This window comes from Schistocerca americana, chromosome 3 (assembly GCF_021461395.2).
Source record: "Schistocerca americana isolate TAMUIC-IGC-003095 chromosome 3, iqSchAmer2.1, whole genome shotgun sequence".
Taxonomy (NCBI): domain Eukaryota; kingdom Metazoa; phylum Arthropoda; class Insecta; order Orthoptera; family Acrididae; genus Schistocerca; species Schistocerca americana.
Genome location: NC_060121.1, coordinates 407913421 through 407939068, shown reverse-complemented (window position 1 = coordinate 407939068; position 25648 = coordinate 407913421). Strand labels below are relative to the sequence as shown.

Genomic DNA, 25648 nt, shown 5'->3' with positions numbered 1-25648 from the left:
GGTAGCTGAACTGTCACTGAACTCCGCTGCAAACACCTTTCAGAGAAATATATGCTCATTTGGCCAATATTACCAACAGGAGGTTGCAAACTTCATGCCATATAATACACTTGCCCATGTATTTTAAATCAGTATAGACCATTGCCAGGAATATCTGTTGAGTTAAATTGTGCTTAAGCAAATACCAGGGCATTATTAAACTGTCAAACATTTTCTAGGTATTTTGTAGTACAGTCATTATTCTGCTCTATGAGATTTTAATGATCTTGACATGCTTAAATGGGTTCTAAGTTAATCTTTCCCTTGTGATGATACATGGTAGCTGGACTGTCACTGAACTCCTCTGCAAACACATTTCAGAGAAATGTATGCTCATTTGGCCAATATTACCAACACTCTGTGTTTGCACTTCATTGTCATTAGGGAATAGGCAGGCAGAACAATATGTTTTGGAAGTTGTGTAGTCGCCTTGCAATGATATTCTGGTGGAGTTGAAGTAGGTAAGTTGGTGACACAAATTCCTTCTCTTGCACAAATTATTGCCATTTTGCTCTGAATCAGTCTTGTTTGCATTGCTCTGAGCTTTTCTTTGCTGCTGAAGCTGAAATTGTCTTTGTTCATCACTTTGTCTGGAATTTATTGTTCTCTTTCCCCCCCACCCCCATAAATATTCAGTTCTTAAGACAAATTAATAAGAAATAAATATTTATCACCACTTGCCTGGAATTTATTCTTCTCTTTCCCCCCACCCCCTAAATATTCATTTCTTAAGACAAATTAATAGGAAATAAATATTACCACCAGTAAATGTTTGTTTTACCTTCACTGTTAATGCAGAGTAATGGTTTTGAGATTTGGAGAAGTGCAACATAATATTGCAAACATTGTAAACTAATGAATAATTAAGTTATAAAAATAAATATACAGATTAATGGAATTTAGATTAGGAGGAGTGTAACATAACCATGCAGATGCCATAAACTGATCATGAATTCAAAGTTGAATACATTAAGTTATAAAAGCAAATATTATTTACATGTGTTGATGAATACTGATATAATTCTTTTTATTTGTGGCATAAACAACATTTATTTAAAGGACGTAAACAACTCCAACTGCTGTTGTGCATTACAGTAAAATTAGATTATCAATAGATGTCACCTTCTAAATTTATTATATCTTTGTGTATGACTGAAATTGCATGATAGACGAAGATCTGCAAAGAACGTAAAAAATGCAAAAACTGTTGTGCATGTTAGTTAAACATATCGTCAATAGATAGTATCTCCTATGCTGTTATAAAAATGTATGCAAAGTAAAGCTTTTTAATGAAAATAATAGCTGTAAACTATTTGTGTATTTCTCATCATTAGTGGTGAGGAAAATCTTGAAAATGATGTTTCAATCATTAATTTTTATTGAGTAATATGGGAAATACGGCATACCAATAAAAACACACCATTGATAAATAATATATATAATGATTAGACAATGTTTACTACTGGCAGAAAATGGTCTATTATGTGTGATGTGATTTTATGTAATAATTTAAAAACAAAGCCTCATGTCATGAAATATACAATAGCCCAGATGAAGGAGCTGCAGAGGAATGAACTTGCTTATAAAATATTCTTCACACAAGTCTGTTGTGAAGTTCAGCTGACTCACCCCTTACTTGTACAGAGTAATGCATTTCATAGTTTTTGCATAACTCCAGCTTGATGGGTAGTAGCAAATAATGTGGGTACATATGTGTATTGTCCCAACTAATGTCCATTAATGAATGGTACTGGTCATTCATTAAAAAACATTGGTTGGGACCATACACATATGTATTCATTTTATTTACTGGTATTTTGGATGGACATTTTACTCGGCAAACATTTGTTGGTTTGAGAATGGGCATTGTCCGAAACCGCTCACCGACTAAATAAACATCTATTTTAGTTGTAACTCTTGCTGTCTCTTTTTGCCTCACATTTTATAGTATTTCACATCTTCATTGAACTTGTCTTTAAACTGGATAACACATGGCTTGTCTTTGCTGGTTCTGATGCATCTTTTGTTCCCACAAGCTACAGTTTGTTCATGAACTTTTTTCCTGTTATTAAATTGTGAGAGCAAAATGCGTCACCAATTTTGATTTCCACCACATCAAATTTTTAGTTATTAATTCTGTACGTTTTGATTATTTCCTGAATGTCATGCAGATGGAAGTTGTCTGCACTTCACCTTACTCTCAATTTGATTGAAATTTTTGTCCATGGCCAAGTAGCCAGGGAGTGGGATTAAAAATATCTGAGTGATCTTGTTCTTGTGCTGTGCAGGGTCTTGAACTACTCACATCAGATGGTTACAAGTTAGATATCGTACATCCATTTTGGCCATCACATGAGTGACCGAAGTACTATCACTTCTTTTGTGAGTTTACCATTTAAATATTTCAAAAGACATGATCATATCTCATCAGGTACTTGGGTTGATATTTCCTCACACAGAAGTTATATAGTTCCTCTGGATGTACCCAATTGAGGATAACCTAAACTGAAGCAAGAAAGTGATGTGTGCAGTACTGAACACCTGTGGGAACTTTTGGGAATGAAAGCAGAAGTACAGCTACAGCTTTAATTGCTTTCTCTTTGTATTTTTACTATGTTGCTTAGGCAAGGCCAACATGTCAGTAAAATGGCTGTTTTTCTTAATTTACATCTGGGATCATCTCCAAATTTTCAAGAGTTATGTCACATGCACTTAGAGCTTTGGTTTTAATTTGAGTTATGTAACAGTTTTTGAACGTTTCTTGACAACAGAGGTACATTCAACACGATGATATTTCATACTTCTCATAATAAAGTGAATAAGCTACACTCCTGATGTCCATGATGTTCTTGATGTTCAACGGCTGCAGTAATCACATTAGAATATATCTCTCAGGATAACTGTGTGTATTCCTTTACTTAGCTCTCATTTTGCTCCCTAGATGGTACCACGGCACACTCCTATGTAGTTAGTTCACATTCACATGCAACCTTAACCCCTATAACTGCTCATAACTAGTGAACATTTTATACATTTTTAAACAAGTTTACATAGTTTTAAGAGTAAATATACCTTCACTACTTGACTGTACAGATGGTAGTTCATACTTATCACTAGAACCAATTTCAATGACAACATCACTTTCATTTGACTGATGTGAACTTGTGTCTGCAACTCTGCCCACCATCTTGTCAGCAGATCTAGCTCATGTGTGAACTTAGGCTTTCCCAGCAAATTAACTGTTTGTACTGTTCTCGGGTCTCCAGCCAGGTGCAGCCACTTTCAAACCACAGTATTTCGACCGCGTTCCTTGCCGTCATCTTCAGGTGATACCTGCAGACTGAGCATCTCTGCTGAATCTCCTCCCTTTTATACTCTGATCACTCCCCACCCCTTCCTCCCACGTCCTGCCACACGTGGCACTGCGTGGAGGGGTGGTGGGGAGGGGCGGCCTGCCGGCTGCTGGATGCGAACTGTGGACCATCAGATGTCCTGTGGCCTTTTCCGGGTGGGGAAGTCACTTTGGGTTGGCGCTGTGCTTTTAGTTGGCTGAGTGCTGGGTCCCAGGCTTTGCTGAGGTTGAACCCGGCATCTCTGTTGATCAGCCCATCAGCTACACATATTTCAATCACCTCCTTCAGAACACAGTCCCAAAAAGACAAGGCCTGCTGTAGAACTTTTGTTTTCACATACTTCATAGTCTCTCCAGTATCCATGTAATGTTCCGCAACTGCAGATTTTGTAGGCTGCTTCAGTTCAGTGTGCCTTCTGTTTTCCTGGCATCTTTCTTCAATTGTCCGTACAGTTTGCCCAATGTATGCCGTAACGCATTTACACAGAATATGGTAAACACCTGGTTTGCGGAGCCCCAGGTCATCTTTTACTGTACCTAGCAGGGCACACATTTTCAGAGGTGGGCGGAAGACACATTTGATGTTAATTCGAGCCAGAATTCTGCCAATTTTGTTGCATACTTTGCTGGCATAAGGCAGGTACACCATTGTCTTCTCATCCTCTTCGTTCTCTCTCTGCTGGGCTTGTGCTTTCAGCCAGAAAGCACTTTGAATTTGACTCTTGTTTTATCTGTTCTTCTTGAAAACGCCCTTAAGGTGGTTAAGTTCTCCTTGTAGCCTTTCCTCATCTGATATTGCGCAGGCCCTGTGTACCAGTGTTTGCAGTACAACCTAACGCGGTGAAGGATTATGGCATCTGGTAGCATGGAGATACAGATCAGTGTGGGTTTCTTTCCTGTATACACTTGAGGATCCACCATATAGAAAAATGAAGGGAGACCCAACCAACAGTGTAAAAAAGTGCCTGCCAAAGGAAATCATCAAGAAGCTCTGACCTCAAACTGCTGCACCCTCAAGGCTATATGGGTTACCAAAGATGCACAAAAAGCTTGTTCCTTTGCAACCTATCATCAGCAACATAGGCGCTGCAACATACCAGCTAACTAAATATTTAACAGAAGAATTAAGCCCTCACGTCGGAAAATGTCAGCATCACATCAGGAATTCTGTACATTTCATTCAACGGCTGCAGGAGCTGCACCTCTGTAACCGTGACCTCATGGTGAGCTTTGATGTGGTCTCACTTTTCACCAGAGTGCCACTTGATGACTCTCTTAAGTTGATTAGGGAGAAATTCAACCTGACAATGACTAATCTTTTTGAATTTGTCCTCACATCAAAATTCTTTCTCTTCAATCGAAACTATTACGTACAAATGGATGGTGTTGCCATGGGGTATCCCCTGTTACCATCGGTTGTGAACTTATTTATGGAGGACTCCAAAGAGAAAGCACTGGAAACTGCAGCACTGAAGCCTATGTGCTTTTACAGATATGATGATGATACATTTGTGATATGGCCATGTGGAAGAGAAAAACTTCAAGAGTTTCTCCAACATCTGAATTCTCTGCATCCTAACATCAAATTAACCATGGAGGTGGAAGATAATGGTGAACTCCCGTTTATGAACATCCTAGTCAATCACAAAGTGGATGGCACCTTGGGACACAGTGTATACAGGAAAGAAACCCACACTGATCTGTATCTCCACACTACCAGCTGCCATCATCCTTCACAGCATGAGGGTGTACTGCGAACACTGGTACACCCTCGCAATATCAGATGAGGAAAGCCTACAAGGAGAACTTAACCACCTTAAGGACATTTTCAAGAAGAACGGATGTAACGAGAGTCAAATTCAACGTGCTTTCAGGCAGAATGTACAAGCCCAGCAGAGAGAGAATGAAGAGGACCAGAAGACAATGGTGTACATGCCTTATGCCGGCAAAGTATCCAACAAAATCGGCAGAATTCTGGCTCGATGTAACATCAAATGTGTCTTCTGCCCACCTCCAAAAACACGTGCCCTGCTAGGTTCAGTAAAAGATGACCTGGGGCTCCACAAAACGGGTGTTTACCGTATTCCTTGTAAATGTGGTAAGGCATACATTGGGCAAACTGTACAGGAATTGAAGAAAGATGCCAGGAACACAGAAGGCGAACTGAACTGAAGCAGCCTACAAAATCTGCAGTTGGGAATATTACATTGGTACTGGAGATACTATGGAGTATGCGAAAATGGAAGTTCTACGGCAGGCCTTGTCTTTTTGGGACCGTGTTCTGAAGGAGGCGATTGAAATACATGTAGCTGATGGGCTGATTAACAGAGACGCCGGGTTCAAACTCAGCAAAGCCTGGGACTCAGCACTCAGTCATTTAAAAGCACAGCGTTGACCCAAAGCAATTTCTGTGCCCAATTAAGGCCACAGGACATCTAATGGTTCACAGTTCTCGTGCAGCAGCCAGCAGCCCACCCCTCCCAACCACCCCTTCATGCAGCACCGCATGCGGCAGGTCATGGGGGAAGGGGTGGGGAGCAATCAGAGTATAAAGGGCAGGAGATTCAACAGAGACGCTCAGTCTGCAGGTATCACCTGAAGATGATGGGCAAGGAATGCTGTCAAAACATCGTGGTTTGAAAAGACTGCATCAAGCTGGAGACCCAAGAACAGTACAAACAAATCTAGCTCACTTTCTCACCATGAATAGCTGTAAATCTGACATACGCCAGAAGTGCAAACACAAAAAATTTCTCTCATTGTCGAACCATAGTGTTACTTCATTTTGCCACATGAATATTTATCATATTCAAGGTCAGTTGCTACAGGAAACTCAAAATATACAAATTTGTAGTTGTTTCAATATGGGAAAAAACCTCCCAGTTGCGAATACCTTCATAGTCTCTAGGAGAGTGGTGTGTAGTGGATCAGTTAGTACGTCTTGAGTTCATCACGAAAGTCAGTTCTTGTGATTTTCCAAGTTGGATCTGTGGGATTTTATGTATTTTGTTGAGTATCTCACAGTTGATATGTTTCAGCAGTTACATTAAACAATGGAAAGTCCAGGATGGAATAATTTCATTACGAAAAGGATAGATTTCTGCCCACCACACATAGGAGGCACTGAATCCAAGTCAGATCCAGTCCAAAGATCATTAAACTTCTATCTTTACACAAAAAGTCCTTCTTGAGAAGTTGAAAACACACACACACATACACACACACACACCCAACACACACACACACACACACACACACACACACACACACACACACACACACACACACACACATGACTGTTGTCTACAGCTGCTCGAATCCTATGTAGGTGTGGTGTGTTTTCTGCTTCTGAAAAAGTAATTTTTGTCCAACAGCTTAAAGTTTTACCATCTTTTAATACCTGATATAGACCCTTCACACCTGAGGATTATTTCACTGTGAATCATCATGTTTTTTTATTGAAAAACAATTTCCTTGTGATCTACCAGTAAATAGATTACTGTTATTTGCAGGATATGTCTATTAATGAGCATTGTGATACCTGATAGAGACTTGTTGGCTGCACTGGTGGAAAATAAGTGTTGTAATTAGTATTTACAGGCCTTCATCTATTTTGTTTCACTTGATATTACTTTCCCATTTTCATACTCTAATATAACATGTTTGTTTCTTAATTCTAGTTCACGCCATCTTGTCATGGACCTGCTGTTACTCTAACTGTTACACATATTGAACACCCAGAACTATGTTTATCACTTGATTTTGTTCCTGTCTTTGTATTTGAAAAGTGGCCAACAATAGAAAATTTGCGTAAATGGGAGCCAGAAATGGAAGAACATGTAAGTATTGCAATGGCCTTTTCCATTTGTACACTGAATTTATCTTACATTATGTATAAAATGACTGTAAAGCTTTATAACCATCACTAAAAACATAAACAATTCTAAAATAAAAAAAGCTTGCAAAAGTAAAACTGTTCCTGACAAACCCTGTTATGATGATGACGTTAGCCATAATTTGTTGTTTGTCTCCTTGCAGTGCTATTTAGACAAACTGCCAATGTTAACAATGTCTGCTGAATGTATTAGTGCTTGCATCCTAGTTCATAAACTACAAATAAATCAAGGAAAATATCTGTTGCAGCCGCAGTTTCATGGGACATGAAAACTTTTCAGTTAAAAAATCTCAAACTCACCACACTTTTGTTACATTTCTTCCTTATTTGTAAGTTTTGTGAACCAACTGACATATCATTTAAATAATAGCTACTCAGAATATAGTTGTGGTATTTTGTGGTTGAGAGTGTAACATACCACTTCAATTAGTTTTGTATAATGACTTGTCCTCTGGACACACTTTTGTAATCATTCTGATGGAAGCACGGCTGAAAGGTATGTTCGCCTTACTAAACTGGAAAACTTTACTTACGTGAATATCTTGAATTTGGCCACATTTTCTTTTTTTCATGCTATGAGCTTGGTATAGCAGTTTGGCTGAACAAATATATTTACTATATTTAGGCTTGTCAAGCTAATGGTATGTGAAATGTCAAATACAACAGTTTCTTCATTGAATCTTCTGTATTCATAAATTTTTTAGACAACTCAGTCACTCTCACAAAAGGCCCCACAAGACTCTTCATTCCACAGCTAAACAACACTACTGTTTACAACCATCTCTTCAACACCTTATCATGCAATCATATTCTTGACAAGTGTGAATGAGAAGAAAGGCAAAGGTTCCATTTGAGGCAAAGAGGTTTAGATAATTTACATCAGGTAGATTAGAGGCCGACAGGGGAACAGTAAATTATGGAGTTCCATGTGGTTCTGTCCTTGGTCCCCTGCTGTTTCTCATATATATCAATGATTTACCTTTGTCCTCAAACAAAGCAAGCAACTTTACAATATTTACAAATTACCCAAGTATTGTGATAGACAATGAGACATCCCTGACCTAGAATTAAATGCAAACCAATTACTTGAGGATGTTCTGAATTGATTCACAGTAAATTCTCTATCAATAAACCTCAGCAAAACCAATTACATTTATTTCCATTCCAGTCACAATGAATGAGATAAACATTGCACTTGAGAGCCAATAGATACAGAGGGTAAATTGTTTTAAATTCATGGGCTTACATATAGATCACAGGCTCAACTGGGAACACCATATCCACCATCCCTGGAAAGGCTTAGTTCAGCAACATTTGCCATCCAAATAACTGCCCAAATTGGAGACATCAGTGTCTCAAAATCTGCTTACTTTGGCTACTTCCATTCACTTATATGTTATGGAATAATCTTCTGGGGCAATTCACCAGTGTTAAAAAGAGGGCCTTACAAGTCAGAAAAAGGCTGTCCAAATTTTGTGCAAAGTGTCTCCAAGAACCTCATGTCACAACCTTTGTAAGCAAATAGGAATGCTAAGCACTACTTCACAATATCTCTTTTCAATCATGACATTCATGCTCAATATAAAATGAATCAAACATAATGTCATCATAATGCAAGAAGGAAATGTGACATACACTGTGACTTGAAAAATTTGTCTCAGGTGCAAAAAAGTGTAAAATACACAAACACAGATGTGTTCAATGCACTTCATAGTAATATAGTCTATGAGGTAATAAAGTACTATTCAAAAGTAAACTATAGGGATTCTTGCTTGAAAAATATTTCTGTTTTCCAGAAGAATTCCGTAGCAGACATAGCTAAGATTATTTTTACCATGTATTATTGTATATTCCTGATTCAATATATCTTGCTGCTGTAATTAGATTAATTGGTGATCTGTAAGTCAAGAAAATGGTAACTTTTTACCCTGTAAAAATATTGTTTCGATACAATCTTAAACTTGTATCTTAACCTTTCTTTGTGAGTGTAATTACAACTTACTGATTGTGATTATATTATTATTTTCAATTTGTATTCTTAATCTTTGTTTATTGTCCTGGTGGAAACAAATAATAATGAATTAAATGTTTTGGATCATTCTACATCAACGTGTTAGTATGCAAAAATGGATCTCTGGAATGCATATTGCAATAAATAAATTTCACAACAGATGCATTGTCCACAGGTTGCCAGACTATATGGGCTCAACAGTTTAGTCTAGAAGGGATGGAACATTTAAAAATGGAGGTCCTGTTGGTGTTTGGTGGGCTTAATATGAACAGAATGTTTATGGAGCTATCAGGAAGTTGAGGGCCAATGTGAAGGAAGTTGGAATGAAGAGGTCTACATGAAGCAAATAAGAGAGAAGATTTTGAGACTGTGAAAAAACAAGGGTAGAGTATCATTGTTTCTAGATGATGAAGAAATCATCAGCAAATGTAAACCAGATAAGAGAATTAGGATGTTGGGTTTTTAAGAAGGTTTCATCTAGACAGTCCATAAACAGATTGACATATAAGTATGCCATATAAATTTCTATGGCCATAGCACAGATTTGTTTCTATATTTTCTCCTCAAAGTAGAAGTAGTTATAGACAAGGCTCTATTTGGTCAGCTGTATAAGAATGAGATCATGTGCTTGGAGTTGGTATGACATTTGGAGAAGTTGTATACAACAGTAACAAGGCATTGAGTATGGAAGATATTGGTGTGTTGGAGGTGGTATAAACAGTGACAAGAAGAGAGATTCAGGTGTTAATGGGGTGGGATAGCTGAGTGGCAATGAGGGTACTGGTTTGTATCATAGATTTGGGAAACTAGGCAGTGGGTGAAAAGTACGCATTGTTGGTCAACAAGAGTTGACAATGGATGTTCCTAAAAACAGTTTTGCTTTGTCCTTTGCTACTGAAGTCTTTCCTTTTACCATTCAGTAATTGGTGTGTCATTGTCTACTATGTGTTGTAGAAATGGTATGCAGTTCCCAAATCCAGTGACTATGGCACAGATTTTCGAATATGTTTCTGGCACCAGGAGAAACATCTGCTTCTTGATACTAATCAGATGAAGCCTGTACTAAAACTGATTAAGGTAAATATTCTTGTGAATATCTGCAATGTTGTGATGTACTGTTACACCAAATCATATTACAATATTATGATAACAATAATTTGAGGATAGATATATCATGAGTAGAATGTTGTGAGATGCCAGGAGAACAGAATTTAAATATGCAAGAATCATTTAAACAGAAGGGGCTGTTCATATATGTTTACATGCACACAATATATATACTTTTTGTCTTTTGGCTGCAAAATATTCATTTACACCATAGTACAGTTTCTCTATAAGATGTATCTTAAAGGCATTTGTGAATGATGATCACTTTTCATTGTTTTGGTATGACTGGGTAGTTTATTTTGTAATTTTTCCCACGTTTACAGGGACCAATTTTGGCTGAGTGGTGTTTGATACATTTATGTATAGAATGGCATATAGCTCTTAAAGTGGCTAGTTCAGTTGTAAAACTTTTCTGGTATGTGCCATAGAAATATGACATTTACAGCTGAAAATCTGAATTTTTACCACTAATTATGAATTTGTTTTGTAAGATAAATTGAAAATCTTACATAGAAGCAATAGTAAGCTCTTTGGTGCTGTTTTGGGGAATTTATTACATTCACCATAAAACATAAACTAGCTGATAATATTGCACTTCATTAGCAATCTGATTCAATATTCTTCAAGGCACAAAACACCGAAAACCAGCTAATATGCTAAAGAATCAAGGAACCTCAGTTATCATACATACTCAAAGATATATTATTTTAATCTTAGTAATCTGTGATTGAGCTCCTGATACTCAACTCAATTATTAATTGGAGTCCATCTCATCAGCCCCCCTCCCCCATCCTTTTTTGCAGGGCTGTTGAATGGCAGTACCCATTAATTTATCAGCAAACCTTTTCAGTTTTCCAGAAAGTCTAATAGGGGCCCCCTTTATTGCTTGTTGTGGTCTTCAGTCCTGAGACTGGTTTGATGCAGCTCTCCATGCTACTCTATCCTGTGCAAGCTTCTTCATCTCCCAGTACCTACTGCAGCCTACATCCTTCTGAATCTGCTTAGTGTATTCTTCTCTTGGTCTCCCTCTACGATTTTTACCCTCCACGCTGCTCTCCAATACTAAATTGGTGATCCCTTGATGTCTCAGAACATGTCCTACCAACCGATCTCTTCTTCTAGTCAAGTTGTGCCATAAGCTCCTCTTCTCCCAATTCTATTCAATACCTCCTCATTAGTTATGTGATCTACCCATCTAATCTTCAGCATTCTTCTGTAGCACCACATTTTGAAAGCTTCTATTCTCTTCTTGTCTAAACTATTTATCGTCCATGTTTCACTTCCATACATGGCTATACTCCATACAAATACTTTCAGAAACGACTTCCTGACATTTAAATCTATACTCGATGTTAACAAATTTTTCTTCTTCAGAAATGCTTTACTTGCCTTTGCCAGTCTACATTTTATATCCTCTCTACTTTGACCATCATCACTTATTTTGCTCCCCAAATAGCAAAACTCCTTTACTACTTTCAGTGTCTCATTTCCTAATCTAATTCCCTCAGCATCACCCGACTTAATTCGACTACATTCCATTATCCTCGTTTTGCTTTTGTTGATGTTCATGTTAAACCCTCCTTTCAAGACACTGTCCATTCTGTTCAACTGCTCTTCCAAGTCCTTTGCTGTCTGTGACAGAAGTACAATGTCATCGGTGAACCTCAAAGTTTTTATTTCTTCTCCATGGATTTTAATACCTACTCCGAACTTTTCTTTCGTTTCCTTTATTGCTTGCTCAATATACAGATTGAATAACATCAGGGATAGGCTACCACCCTGTCTCACTCCCTTCCCAACCACTGCTTCCCCTTCATGCCCCTCGACTCTTATAACCCATCTGGTTTCTGCACAAATTGTAAATAGCCTTTCGCTCCCTGTATTTTACCCCTGCAACCTTCATAATTTGAAAGAGAGTATTCCAATCAACATTGTCAAAAGCTTTCTCTAAGTCTACAAATGCTAGAAACGTAGGTTTGCCTTTCCTTAATCTTTCTTCCAAGATAAGTCTTAGGGTCAGTTTATCTACCTCATAAGCAGATGTTAGGCAATCTGGCATTACACTGTCAGTCTTGCCATTTCTCTCAATAATAAACACTTTGTCTCCATGTTGAAAACCTAAAAGGAATGCAAAAAAAAGTGATGGCCTGACTGTATCATCTCTGATCCAAACAAAGTTATGTGTATTAAAGTATTTATTTGAAAAGATGGGCCTTACACTGTGAAATATAGGGGTTTTTCATGTCAGACAGTGCTTATATGTCTGTAGGTTGTGGAAAAATTCTGCATACCTCCAGTCCGAAAACTAGGTAGGGTGAGGGTGAGAAGAAATCACAAGGTATTTTCAACAATTCACAATATTACAGCTGTACAGCAGTGCAACTCATGTCCTCTTTTACAGGTGTGTGTGATTCCAGTAAAACCAGTGGTAGTGCAAAAGACCAATATTCTGCAAAGCAAGCTAATATCATCTTTATTTAATGTTCAGGGCATACATTTCACCACCCTCTTATTGGTCTGTCATGTCAACCAACAAATGGTACCCATCAAGTGGAGGGAGAGGGCTTACAATATCCACATGCGAAATGGTAAAATGATGAATATCAATGGAAAATCAGACAATTAGTTCTGCAGGGTGCACCTGCCATGGAGAATTAAGATCTTTGATTCCTTTGAAGATAGATGTCATTGGCTTACAATCAGTGGAATCAGAAAAAATGTCACCTTCCAACCAATGGCGGAAATGTTTCACCACTAAATAAATAGCTAGAAGATCTTAATCAAAGGTGCTCCACGATTGTTGTTGTATCGACAAGCTGTTGGAGAAGAAAGTCAATGGCTGCCACCCTCCAGATATTGATTGTGCAAGACTGCTCCTATGGCTGTTTGGCAAGCATCTACCAACAGGGTGTTGGGAGCATTAGGAATTGGATATGTCAGTAATGAAGCATGAGTAAGTGCACTTTTTAAATCCTCATAAGCTCTCATTCCCACAGGAGTCCAAGAATCTTCTTGTTCCCAACATGTTTCTGTCCTTCAGCAGATCGTTGAGAGGCTCTTGAATCTGAGCTAATATTGTAAGTTGCCTGCAATAATAGTTCATTCAGCATATCTAGAAAATAATGAAGCCTTCTGAAAGTATCAGGAAAGGACATCTGCATGATATCAAATACTTTTCCAAGTGTTGATGGTATGCCATTGTGTGATAAATGTATCCTGGGAAAGGAACTTCCTTCTTCATAAAAACTTGTTTATCAACTTTAACCATTATCCCATGGCTTTCCAATCCTGAAACACTGCACAGACATTCTCCTAAGATTCTTCTTGTTGCGAGGAAAAGATTAAGATGTCATCACCATAACCTGTCATAACATAATAGGTCATCAAGAGAGACCATAGAGTACCTCATGCATACAATGGCCTGCATTTAATAGAACAGGAGACATTAAATTGTGCTCAAATAGTCTGAATGGTGTTGTTACAGAAGTTTACGTTTTGTCTTTATGGCCCATCAGAATTTATGCAAAAGCTTTTGCACAATTGTTCAGAGTAAAGAAATGTGCAGCTGAAAAGTTGCTGGTAAAATCTGTTACATTTGGAGTTGGATATCCAACAGGTATGGCATGAGATTTCTATTCTCTGTAGTCACTACACATTCTCAGTTTACTGTTATTTTTTAACCACCTGTAACGGAGATGACCAAGCACTGTGAGAATGAGATACAGATCCTTCAGCAATCATCGTTTAGATTCTTCCTTGGCTGCCTATATAGTTTGTTGTGGAGTTGTCCTGATTTGATGAAAAATGGATTGGCAACATCTATCATTTGCCACCAGTGTGTCATCAGTGCTGGGAACTGTTGTAACAACAGCTGGGCAGGTAATTATCTTCTGCCTTCCTAGCCTTGATGGCAGAAGATGAAAAGGTGGGGGTGGGGGTGGGGGTTGAGGGAGGGGTGTGGGGGGTGTGGGGGGAATGCTCTACATCCTGCAAGCCTGTGCATTGCAGAAGTATTGTATCTCCTGCTGTGCCTGCTCCAAGTCAAATTTTGCATATGTGAGTTTGTCACTGCCTCTTTTTCTTCCCCCCACATCCTTTTCCACTCATCAATTTGGACTCTAAGTGGCATACATTGATCCTTCAACTCCAAAATCTTTAAAGAAATGTGCACAGGAGAAACCAGTGGCTTCTCATGTAATACATATGTATGCACTTCGCATTAAGATGGACACAAATCCAGGATGTGACATACTGACACAGTATATGTGGTTTGCCCAAATACCATTGCACAGTCCATTGCTTGGGCATCAAGAATATTGCATTCTGATGTGTTAATAAGTTTTGGAGTGATAGGCCCTTTAATGAGACACTTATTAACTAAGTTGGGCACAACAGAAAAATGTCTTAAAGAATTGGCTTCTGTTATTGGTCCATTCGCATCAGCCACAAGAAACGTCTATGTCAGCAACTGCCACGAGGATAGATACTTTTGTATTCTTTTGGCGTTTGCTCTCTGATTGGGAAAAGACACTGATGTAACATCCTGTGTCAATCAAGAATAATGAATTAGACTTCTTTTCTGTGACAAAAAGCCTCAAAGAACTGGTAAACAGCAGTCAAAGTTGCATTTAATTTGTACTGCAGGAGCTGTGAACAATTCTGATGAGCATGTGCACTTATTGGCACTCTCTGATCAGGTTTGGGTGAGTGCAGGGCCTTGTGCACTGCTTTGCCACTGCCCAAAAACATTTTTGAAATCAAGACCAAGTGTTCTTTTTGCTGTTCTTTGTTTCATTGCTGATTAGTTACCTTCTCTTCCTGACTGTTCAGTTTAGCATTCAGTCACATGAGCTCATTGGTTAAGCTCTCTAAAGATGCCTCTCTTGGCAAGTGCTATTTGATGTACACCATAGCATTAATGTGTGTGTTGGGGCCTCCACCCATAACTTCCTTTATGGCTGCACATTGACTGTTTTCCACATATGCAGTAGCCACTGCATCAGCTTTCCTCACCAATTCTTCAGTCTATAGATATTAAAAAAAAAAAAAAAAAACAATTAAAATGCCCTCAAATTTTTTGGGAGTCTCTGCAGTCAAAATATTTTTAAAGATGCCTCCACAAGAAGTTCAATATCTGCCAGTGCATGTAGCAATCATAGGATCCGAGATGGGGATTCACCCAAATATGTCTCACTGTCAAAGACGTTCTGGAGGTGCAGTTCCAGTGTTGACAAACTACTGGAGGACAGCCTCTTTAAACATAATATAAGACTGCTAGTGCAAAATTTCATCCTACTGTTCATTCTTATTTAAGTACAATTGAGAATTAATTAAAGTAAATTACTCTGAGTCCAATACAAATCCATGCAACGTAAATATGGTGTCAATTTCAGTACATGATATCTTTGCTCTTGTAGGTCAGAAAAGAGGCTACTTTATGCTGAAATTTCTTTTGGAGTTGTCGAAGCTGGAGATGACAGGGACAGCAGTTGGTGGAGAAAAAGTTGCCTGCTGTAGGCACAGGTGAAACTTCTGTCTACGTGGCAGTGTTTCTAATGATTTCCATTGTGTCACTCTAAAGATGCCAAAAAGTGAAGCTCTGTTCAGAAGTGGGGTCACCACGTTGGGGAATAATTGACATCCACCACAAAACATAAACTACACACAACAAAAAAAGTTTTGCGTCATCACAGTTCTGTGAGTTCTGGAACCTGTTCACAAAATTGGACAAGAGATTTCCGCCCTTTTTATTTCTTATGAAAACTACACATTCCATGTTGTACCACCATACAGAGAGACCTTCAGAGGTGGTGGTCCAGACTGCTTTACACATCAGTACCTTTAATACCCAGTAGCATGTCTTCTTGCATTGATGCATGCCAGTATTTGTCTTGGCATACTATCCACAAGTTCATCAAGGCATTGTTGGTCCAGATTGTCCCACTCCTCAATTGGGATTTGGAGTAGTTCCCTCAGAGTGGTTGGTGGGTCACGTCATCCATAAACAGCCCTTTTCAATCCATCCCGGGCATGTTCGACGGGATTCCTGTCTGGAGAACATACTGACCACTCTAGTCGAGTGATATTGTTATCCCAAAGGAAGTCATTCACAAGATGTGCATGATGGGGGCATGAATTATTCTCCATGAAGATGAATGCCTCACCAACATGCTACTGATATGGTTGGTCTATCATTCGGAGGATGGCATTCACATATCGTACGGCCATTACGGTACCTTCCATGACTACCAGCGGCATACGTCCAGCCCACATAATGCCACTCCAAAACAGCAGGGAACCTCCACCTTGCTGCACTCACTGGACTGTGTGTCTAAGGCATTCTGCCTGACCGGGTTGCCTCCAAACACTTCTCTGACAATTGTCTGGTTGAAGGCATATGTGACACTCATTGGTGAAGAGAATGTAATGCCAATCCTGAGCTGTCCATTCGACATGTTGTTGGGCCCATCTGTACTGCACTGCTTGGACTCATGGCTGCATAGATGGATCTCGCCATGGACATCAGGAGTGAAGTTGTGCATCATGCAGCCAATAGCACACAGTTTGAGTTGTAATATGACGTCCCGTGGCTGCACAAAAACCATTATTCAACATGGTAGCTTTGCTGTCAGGGTTCCTCTGTGCCATAATCCATAGGTAGCAGTCATCCATTGCAGTAGTAGCCCTTGGGCAGCCTGAGCGAGGTATGTTATCGACAGTTCCTGTCTCTCTGAATCTCCTCCATGTCTGAACAACATTGCTTTGGTTCACTCTGAGACACCTGGACATTTCCCATGTTGAGAGCCCATCCTGGCACAAAATAAGAATCTGGACATGATTGCATCCTGGTATTGACCATCAAGGCAGGATTGAACTGCGAACAACATGAGCCGTGTACTTTCTTCCTGGTGGAATGACTGGAATTGATTGGCTGTCGGACCCCCTCCATCTCATGTGCGCTGCTTGTGCACAGTTGTTTACATCTTTCATTGGGTTTAGTAGCATCTCTGAACAGTCAAAGGAACTTTGTCTGTGATACAATATATCTACAGTCAGTGTCTATCTCCAGGATTTCTGGGAGCTGGGGTGATGCAAAACTTTTCTTGATGTGTGTAGTTGGTAATACTGCACTTCACTGGCAATCTAATACAATTTTCTTTAGAGAACAAAACATGGAACATAAACATACACCCAAAGATTAGATTAGGTTGGATTAGATTAATACCAGTTCCATGGATCATGAATACGATATTTCGTAATGATGTGGAATGAGTCAAATTTTCCAATACATGACATAATTAAGTTAATTTAACAACATAATTAAGTTAATATAACAACGTTTTTTTGTTTTTTTCTTTTTTTCGTAATTTATATCCAAAAATTCCTCCACGGAGTAGAAGGAGTTGTCATTCAGAAATTCTTTTAATTTCTTCTTAAATACTTGTTGGTTATCTGTCAGACTTTTGATACTATTTGGTAAGTGACCAAAGACTTTAGTGGCAGTATAATCCACCCCTTTCTGTGCCAAAATTAGATTTAATCTTGAATAGTGAAGATCATCCTTTCTCCTAGTATTGTAGTTATGCACACTGCTATTACTTTTGAATTGGGTTGGGTTGTTAATAACAAATTTCATAAGAGAGTATATATAATGAGAAGCTACTGTGAATATCCGTAGATCCTTAAATAAATGTCTGCAGGATGATCTTGGGTGGACTCCAGCTATTATTCTGATTACACGCTTGTGTGCAATAAATACTTTATTCCTCAGTGATGAATTACCCCAAAATATGAAACCATATGCAATGAGTGAAAATAGGCATAGTAAGCTAATTTACTAAGATGTTTATCACCAAAATTTGCAATGACCCTTATTGCATAAGTAGCTGAACTCAAACATTTCAGCAGATCATCAATGTGTTTCTTCCAATTTAATCTCTCATCAATGGACCACCTAAAAATTTTGAATATTCTACCTTAGCTATATGCTTCTGATTAAGGTCTATATTTATTAATGGCGTCATACCATTTACTGTACGGAACTGTATGTACTGTATCTTATCAAAATTCAGTGAGAGTCTGTTTACACGGGACCACTTCGTAATTTTCTGACATTATTGACAATTTCATCAGTTAATTCTTGTTTGTCAGGTGTGATTACTATACTTGTATCATCAGCAAAGAGAACTAACTTTGCCTCTTCATGAATATAGAATGGAAAGTCATTAATATATATTAAGAACAACAAAGGACTCAAGACTGACCCTTGTGGAACCCCATTCTTGATAGTTCCCCAGTTTGAGGAATGTGCTGATCTTTGGATATTGTGAGAACTGCTTAGTTCAACTTTCTGCACTCTTCCGGTTAGGTATGAATTAAACCATTTGTGCACTGTCCCTCTCATGCCACAATACTTGAGCTTGTCTAGCAGAATTTCATGATTTACACAATCAAAAGCCTTTGAAAGGTCACAAAATATCCCAATGGGTGGTGTTCGGTTATTCAGATCATTCAAAATTTGATTGGTGAAAGCATATATGGCATTTTCTGTTGAAAAACCTTTCTGGAAACCAAACTGACATTTTGTTTGTACTTCATTTTTACAGATATGTGAAGCTACTCTTGAATACGTTACTTTCTCAAAATTTTTGGATAAAGCTGTTAGAAGGGAGATTGGACGGTAATTCTTGACATCAGATCCATCCCTTTTTTTATGCAAAGGTATAACAATAGCTTATTTCAGTCTATCAGGGAAAGTACCCTGTTCCAGAGAGCTATTACACAGGTGGCTGAGAATCTTACTTATCTGTGAGAATAAGCTTTTAGTATTTTGCTGGAAATGCCATCAATTCCATGTGAGTTTTTGCTTTTAAGCAAGTTTATTATTTTCCTAATTTCAGAGGGAGAAGTGGGTGAGATTTCAATTGTATCAAATTGCATGGGCATGGCCTCTTCCATTAACTGCCTAGCATCTTCTAATGTACACCTGGATCCTACTATATCCACAACATTTAGAAAATGATTATTAAAAATGTTTTCAACTTCTGACTTTTTGTTCATAAAGTTTTCATTCAATTTGATGGTAATACTGTCTTCCTGTGCTCTTGGTTGACCTGTTTCTCTTTTAATAATATTCCAAATTGTTTTAATTTTATTATCAGAGTTGCTGATTTCAGACATGATACTTCTGGATTTTTTAATAACTTTTCTTAATATAGCACAGTAGTTTTTATAATGTTTGATAGTTTCTGGGTCACTACTCTTTCTTGCTGTCAGATACATTTCCCTTTTCTGGTTACAAGATATTTTTATACCCTTAGTAAGCCGTGGTTTGTTACATGGTTTCTTACGAGTATATTTAACTATTTTCTTGGGGAAGCAGTTTTCAAATGCATTTACAAAAGTGTCATAAAATAAATTATATTTTAAATTGGCATCAGGTTCATGGTACACATCACCCTAGTCTAACTGCTATAGGCTTTCCCTTAAATTTGCAATTTTTAAATCGTTGACTGAACGTACTACTTTGGAGGACTGTTTCGTACTGCTGAATGGAGCTATGTCATATATTGTAACTAGCTGTGCACCATGATCAGAAAGACCATTCTCAACAGGCTGAGTATTTATCTGGTTAAACTTATCTTGCTCTATAAAGAAGTTATCTATCAGTGAGCTGCTATCCTTTACCACCCGAGTAGGAAAATCAATAACGGGTGTCAAATTGAAAGAACCGAGCAATACTTCAAGGTCATTTTTCCTATTACCCTCTTTTAGAGAATCTACATTGAAGTCCCCACAAATAATAATTTGCTTCCCCCTGTCTGACAGATAACACAACAAGGAGTCCAAATTTTTCAGAAATTGATGAAAATTTCCTGATGGGGACTGATATACAGCTACAATTATAAATGTGCCTTTATTTAATTTAAGCTCACAGGCACATGCTTCTACATGTTTCTCTACATAAAACTTTTTTGTTTCTATACTTTTTGCACAATGATAACTTTTGACATATATGGCAACTCCTCCTTTCTCCATATTTTCTCTAATTACATGTGCAGAGAGCTTATATCCACTTACATTTACCTTATCCATATCAGTAACAATGTGATGCTCAGACAGGCATAGTATATCTATTTCATCCTCAGCTTCTAAATCTTCTAAACAAACCAGAAGCTCATCTATTTTATTCTTTAAACTCCCAATATTTTGATGAAATATACTTACATTATTTTTAATTATACTTTTATGAGAACCTTTCCTTATTCTAACATTTGCAGTACTCTCCTGTCTGAGTTTCTCATTGTGCTTAGGCCTAGTTCCTATTCCAGTGGTCACATGGTGTTCGGAGAGGCAGATTATGTCAACTGGGTTGGGTGACTTTAATTCATCAATGCAATTACCTAGGACTGAGATACAACTTGGTGGAGATAAAATTTCTGGTGATTGGTGAAAATTTATAATTGACAGCTGTGATTGGTGATCCAGTGTGCTAGAATTGTGCTGTTTAATTTCTTGCCTAAACTGAAGAATTGTTTCAATCCCGACCTCTTGTAGAACTTGACATCTTTCTGTCTTACCTATCCTAAAAATGGCGCTGCTCCAACACCTGTAACCACTGGTATTTTACCATTCATGGCAGTGCCTCCCCCCCTTATATTTCCTGCTATTACCCCAGCCAGCTTACCCTTCCCTTTCCTGTTGAGATGTAGGCTGTGCCTGGTATAGTCCCACCTACTGAGAGAATCAACAGGAACCACACCAATATGAGCCCCTGCACCCGACCCAAGCAGTCGTTCCAACACCAAATTAACTTTCCCAACAGAAGAGTTCAAATTAGGCCAGTCATGGCAGCTCAGGACAGATACAAATTCAACATTGGTATGTCTCGATGCTGACGCAATCTTTACCAGGTCACACTCTATACTGTACCCAGGATCTCTGTCGATACCGTTCCCTGGCCCTCCCACAATAACCATGGTGTCTTCCCTGGTAAATTCTTTACAGAGTGAACCTAAATCCTCTGTCACCTGATCCATACTAGCACTTGGTTTGAAAAAATTTGTGACCTGGCATTCTGGTCCTAATTCCTCCTGCAGAAGTTGGCCTACACCTCTGGCATGAGAACTGCCTAACAACAAAAACTTTCTTCCTTTTCGATGACTTTCCTACATTATTTTTCAATTTCCTATTGAAAATTTGTTGTGTCCTGTCTACACCTACCAAAGACTCTCATTTTCCTTACACAAAGATATATCCTGGCACTTCACTCAATAATTAACTCAAGTCAAATAATAACATATTTTAGTACTTCCTTAAAATTATTTTTATATATTTTCTTTGTGTAATTAAATCTACTTCTAATGAGGAGGTGTTGAATAGGATTGGGGAGAAGAGGAGTTTGTGGCACAACTTGACTAGAAGAAGGGATCGGTTGGTAGGACATGTTCTGAGGCATCAAGGGATCACCAATTTAGTATTGGAGGGCAGCATGGAGGGTAAAAATCGTAGATGGAGACCAAGAGATGAATACACTAAGCAGATTCAGAAGGATGTAGGTTGCAGTAGGTACTGAGAGATGAAGAAGCTTGTGCAGGATAGAGTAGCATGGAGAGCTGCATCAAACCAGTCTCAGGACTGAAGACCACAACAACAACAACAACAGCATCCACAAAATAAAGTTCAAATGATTTTATTGACTGTAGAATGGTGCTCCCTCTGCCTTGAATTCACATCTTCGTTATTGTTTTACATATCAAACTGGATGTTCAGTCCATATGATTCCAAAAAATTACAAAAAATAAATAAAAAAATTGATCAGGATGTTCTTATCTTGATGTAGTCTTGTAACATTCTTACTTTATTTATTTACTTATTAATTTCATTTTTTGCTGAGTTTAATATATATGTACTCCCCTTGTTTTATCATGATAATAGTACCTAGTTTTCAGTTGTCATTCATTTATTTGCTAATCATATTCTTTAGATCCAATACAGGCTGAGAACCTTAAGGGATATGGGAGAAACTTAATCTGTATATTTTTGAATCAATAAACTATCAGCATGCTGCTTAATTCTATTCAGTGTTATGGTTTTTAATTTTAACCAAGTAAATAGTAAGAACACTGATACTTTGAGAAATTATGCTGCCACTTCCATTTTACTATATAGCTGCTATTCATCTGTCCCTAGCAGCTTAACCCTTAACTAGTATCATGCATCTGAGGGACAGCTGTTGATCTTCCTGAAACACATCATCTTTTCTTCTGGGGTCAATTCACCTTTTTCCTCCATGTACCTTTCAGCTGGAGTGCTGGCTTCTCACTGTGAATGTGTAGTGCTATTCCATCATTTGATTACTTGATAATTCTTAGTCAGATGTGTTTATCAGTATTTTATGTTTATTGCAATAATAAGGGTGTAATATATTATAGCTATTAGTGACAGTGTTCCGTAATTAATTTGAACCATATGGAGCCTCTACCAGATCCATCTCACCATTCAAAACAGTCTGAACAGACTGGTTAGTCTATCATGCTGAGAGTAAGTGAACCAAACATTGAAATGTGTTTGGAAGAACTACTGAATGAATTTTTGATGTCAGTGAAACTAATCCAGAATATTATGATGATAAAAATTAAAAATGGATGTGAATGATGATTATGATGATGATGATGATGATGATGATTATGATGCCTTGGACATATAAACAGGTGAATATGATTAATTTATTTACAGTCATATTGCTGCCATTCTTACTTTTTTGGATGGAGAAACAGCTTCAAATGGAGAAAAGCTTAACCATGGACTAGCGTGAAAAACAAGACAACATAACATTTACTTTTTACTCAAGAGATTTTGAATGAGATTCTACAGTGGTCAAACATAAAATTGGTAAAATAATAGTACTTTCCTATCTTTTGTTCATGATGTTTGATGTTCTTGAGCTAAGAGCTTTTGTAACTTTCACAACAATTCCCAAATCTGGTAACAAGGACCCAGACAAATTTTCCTCAATGGGTAAAAGCATATGTAACATTTATCACAACGCTATAAGAAAAGGTTTTTTTCGCATCAAGAACTATTCATTATGGAAATTCAGATTACAAGCAGAAAAGGAAAAAAATAATATTTGACTACTGCAGTATCAAACATTTTTAACAGATTTATTTTTTGACCAAGTGAGGTGACTCAGTGGTTAGCACATTGGACTCATAATGTGATTTGGGAGGACCATGGTTCAAACCCACATCTGGCCATCCTGATTTAGGTTTCCCATAATTACCCTAAATTCCTTCAGGCAAATGCTGGGATGGTTCCTTTGAAAGGGCATGATTGACTAACTTCCCCATTCTTCCCTAATCCTATGGGATTGATGACCTCACTGTTTGGTCCCCTGTAGATCTATTTTGAGCTGTCAGCAGTGTTACTCAACATGCTGTACTACTTGTAATGATGAAATGCTTATGCTTTTTTGCCATTGATGTTGATTCTGGATGTACCTGCCAAGAAAACTACGAATCATGCATTAAAGATTGTATGTATGACACACACCAGGACCCAGTACTTATACAACGCCTACATTGTAACTTCTAAAATGTTTGAAAGTTAACATCAGAATGTAAATTTATCCTATGCCACCCTCCTAGATGTTGACCTCCTCCTCTCTGATGACTCCATCTACATTAAACCCACCAGCTGCCAACAGTACCTGCATTTTGACAGCGGTCATCCCTTTCACACCAAGAAACCCCTCCCATACAACGTGGCGCCCAGGGACAGCATATCTGCATTGACAAAAACATATGCTGAGGGTCTCACCAAGGCCTTCACAAACAGGGACTATCCTCCAGGCCTAGTCCGCAAAAAGATCTCCCATGCCATTTTGACTCATGCCCCCAATCCACCTACCACCCACAAGAAACAGCCACAAAGGAGTGTCCCCTTTGTCACCCAGTTACCCCTCAAACTGCAACAATTGAACCACATCCTTTGCCAGAGCTTTAATTACCTATCACCATGCCCTGAAATAAGAGATTCCTACCTGAGATACTTCCCATGCCACCTAAAGTAGTGTTCTTTCATCCACCCAAGCACGACAATATCCTAGTCTATCCCTACACCACTTCCAGTCCCAACCCCTTACCACACTTACCACAGTGATCATATCCCTCTGGAAGATCCGGGTGCAAAACCCACCCAGCGCTTCCAATTCCAGTCCTTTCACAGGTTTGTTCTACTCCAATAGGGCCCAGGCCACCTGTGAAAGCAGCCATCTCATTCACCAGCTCTACTGCAATCATTGCACAGCTTTTTATATTGGTATGACTACTAACCAGCTGTCCAGCAGGTTGAATATCAACTTCCCAACTGTGGCTACGAGCATAGTAGACCACGCTGTGGCACAACATGCAGCTGAATATACCACGCTGGATTTCAATGGCTCCTTCACTACCCGAGCCGTCTGGGTCCTCCCCTCCAGCAGCCCCTTTTCTGAGCTGTGCAGATGGGAGTTATCCTTACAACACATTCTCTGCTCCTGTAATTATCCCAGCCTCAATCGATGGTAACATATTGTTCCCACACCCTCCACCAAACAGTTTCCACCCCCTCTGTCCTATCATCTCCCACACTGATTATCTGCAGCCCTCTGCCAGTGCATATAATGTGCTTTATAAGTCTGGAGGGGTTAACCACTTTATGTGTAATGCTAACTTAAAAAGGCTGTGCCATTTGAAGGGAATCTTTAAAACACATTGTCTCAAAACTCCTATTTTCCAACACCAATATTCATCATGTCAGAACTTGCTCAAATTTAGAGACAGATTCTTTTTTCCTTTTTCTTTTTTTTTAACCAACACCTCAGAATTTATTGCTGAAACTAAACATCACAATAGCTCAAGATCAAAAATTTTTGATGGAAGGTCCCTTTCTGCAATCAGTCTCACATATCTTCCTTAGGGATGTTGCACTTCTCCAAATTAGGCTTTCAATGCTAGGAGATTTTATGTCCACTTCTTTGCAGGTACTTCTTGTCATGAAGTTACTTTGATCACTGTCCAACCTTGATGATAAGCCTCATCCCTTGGTGTAGTTCTTTATATGCAGATAAAAATAACAAATCTGCAAAATAACTGTGTACTGCTTTACAGTAACTTGTTTTATGGCTTTCATTCACATGTATTATTCGTTAGAAAGAATACTCAGGGATCTATATATCTCTTCTGGAATAATATGTAACACT

General features: G+C 38.4%; 1 protein-coding gene across 2 annotated transcripts in view; it reads left to right on the top strand.

The window, feature by feature from the left end:
- LOC124606353 (cyclic GMP-AMP synthase-like) overlaps window positions 1–25648 on the top strand; it is a 353987-nt gene that overhangs the window by 163114 nt on the left and 165225 nt on the right. For both annotated transcript variants that reach the window (XM_047138335.1, XM_047138334.1), the window contains exons 6-7: window positions 7072–7230; window positions 10252–10374. In XM_047138335.1, the coding sequence (XP_046994291.1) occupies window positions 7072–7230; window positions 10252–10374 (282 nt within the window). The remainder of the gene's footprint in view (window positions 1–7071; window positions 7231–10251; window positions 10375–25648) is intronic.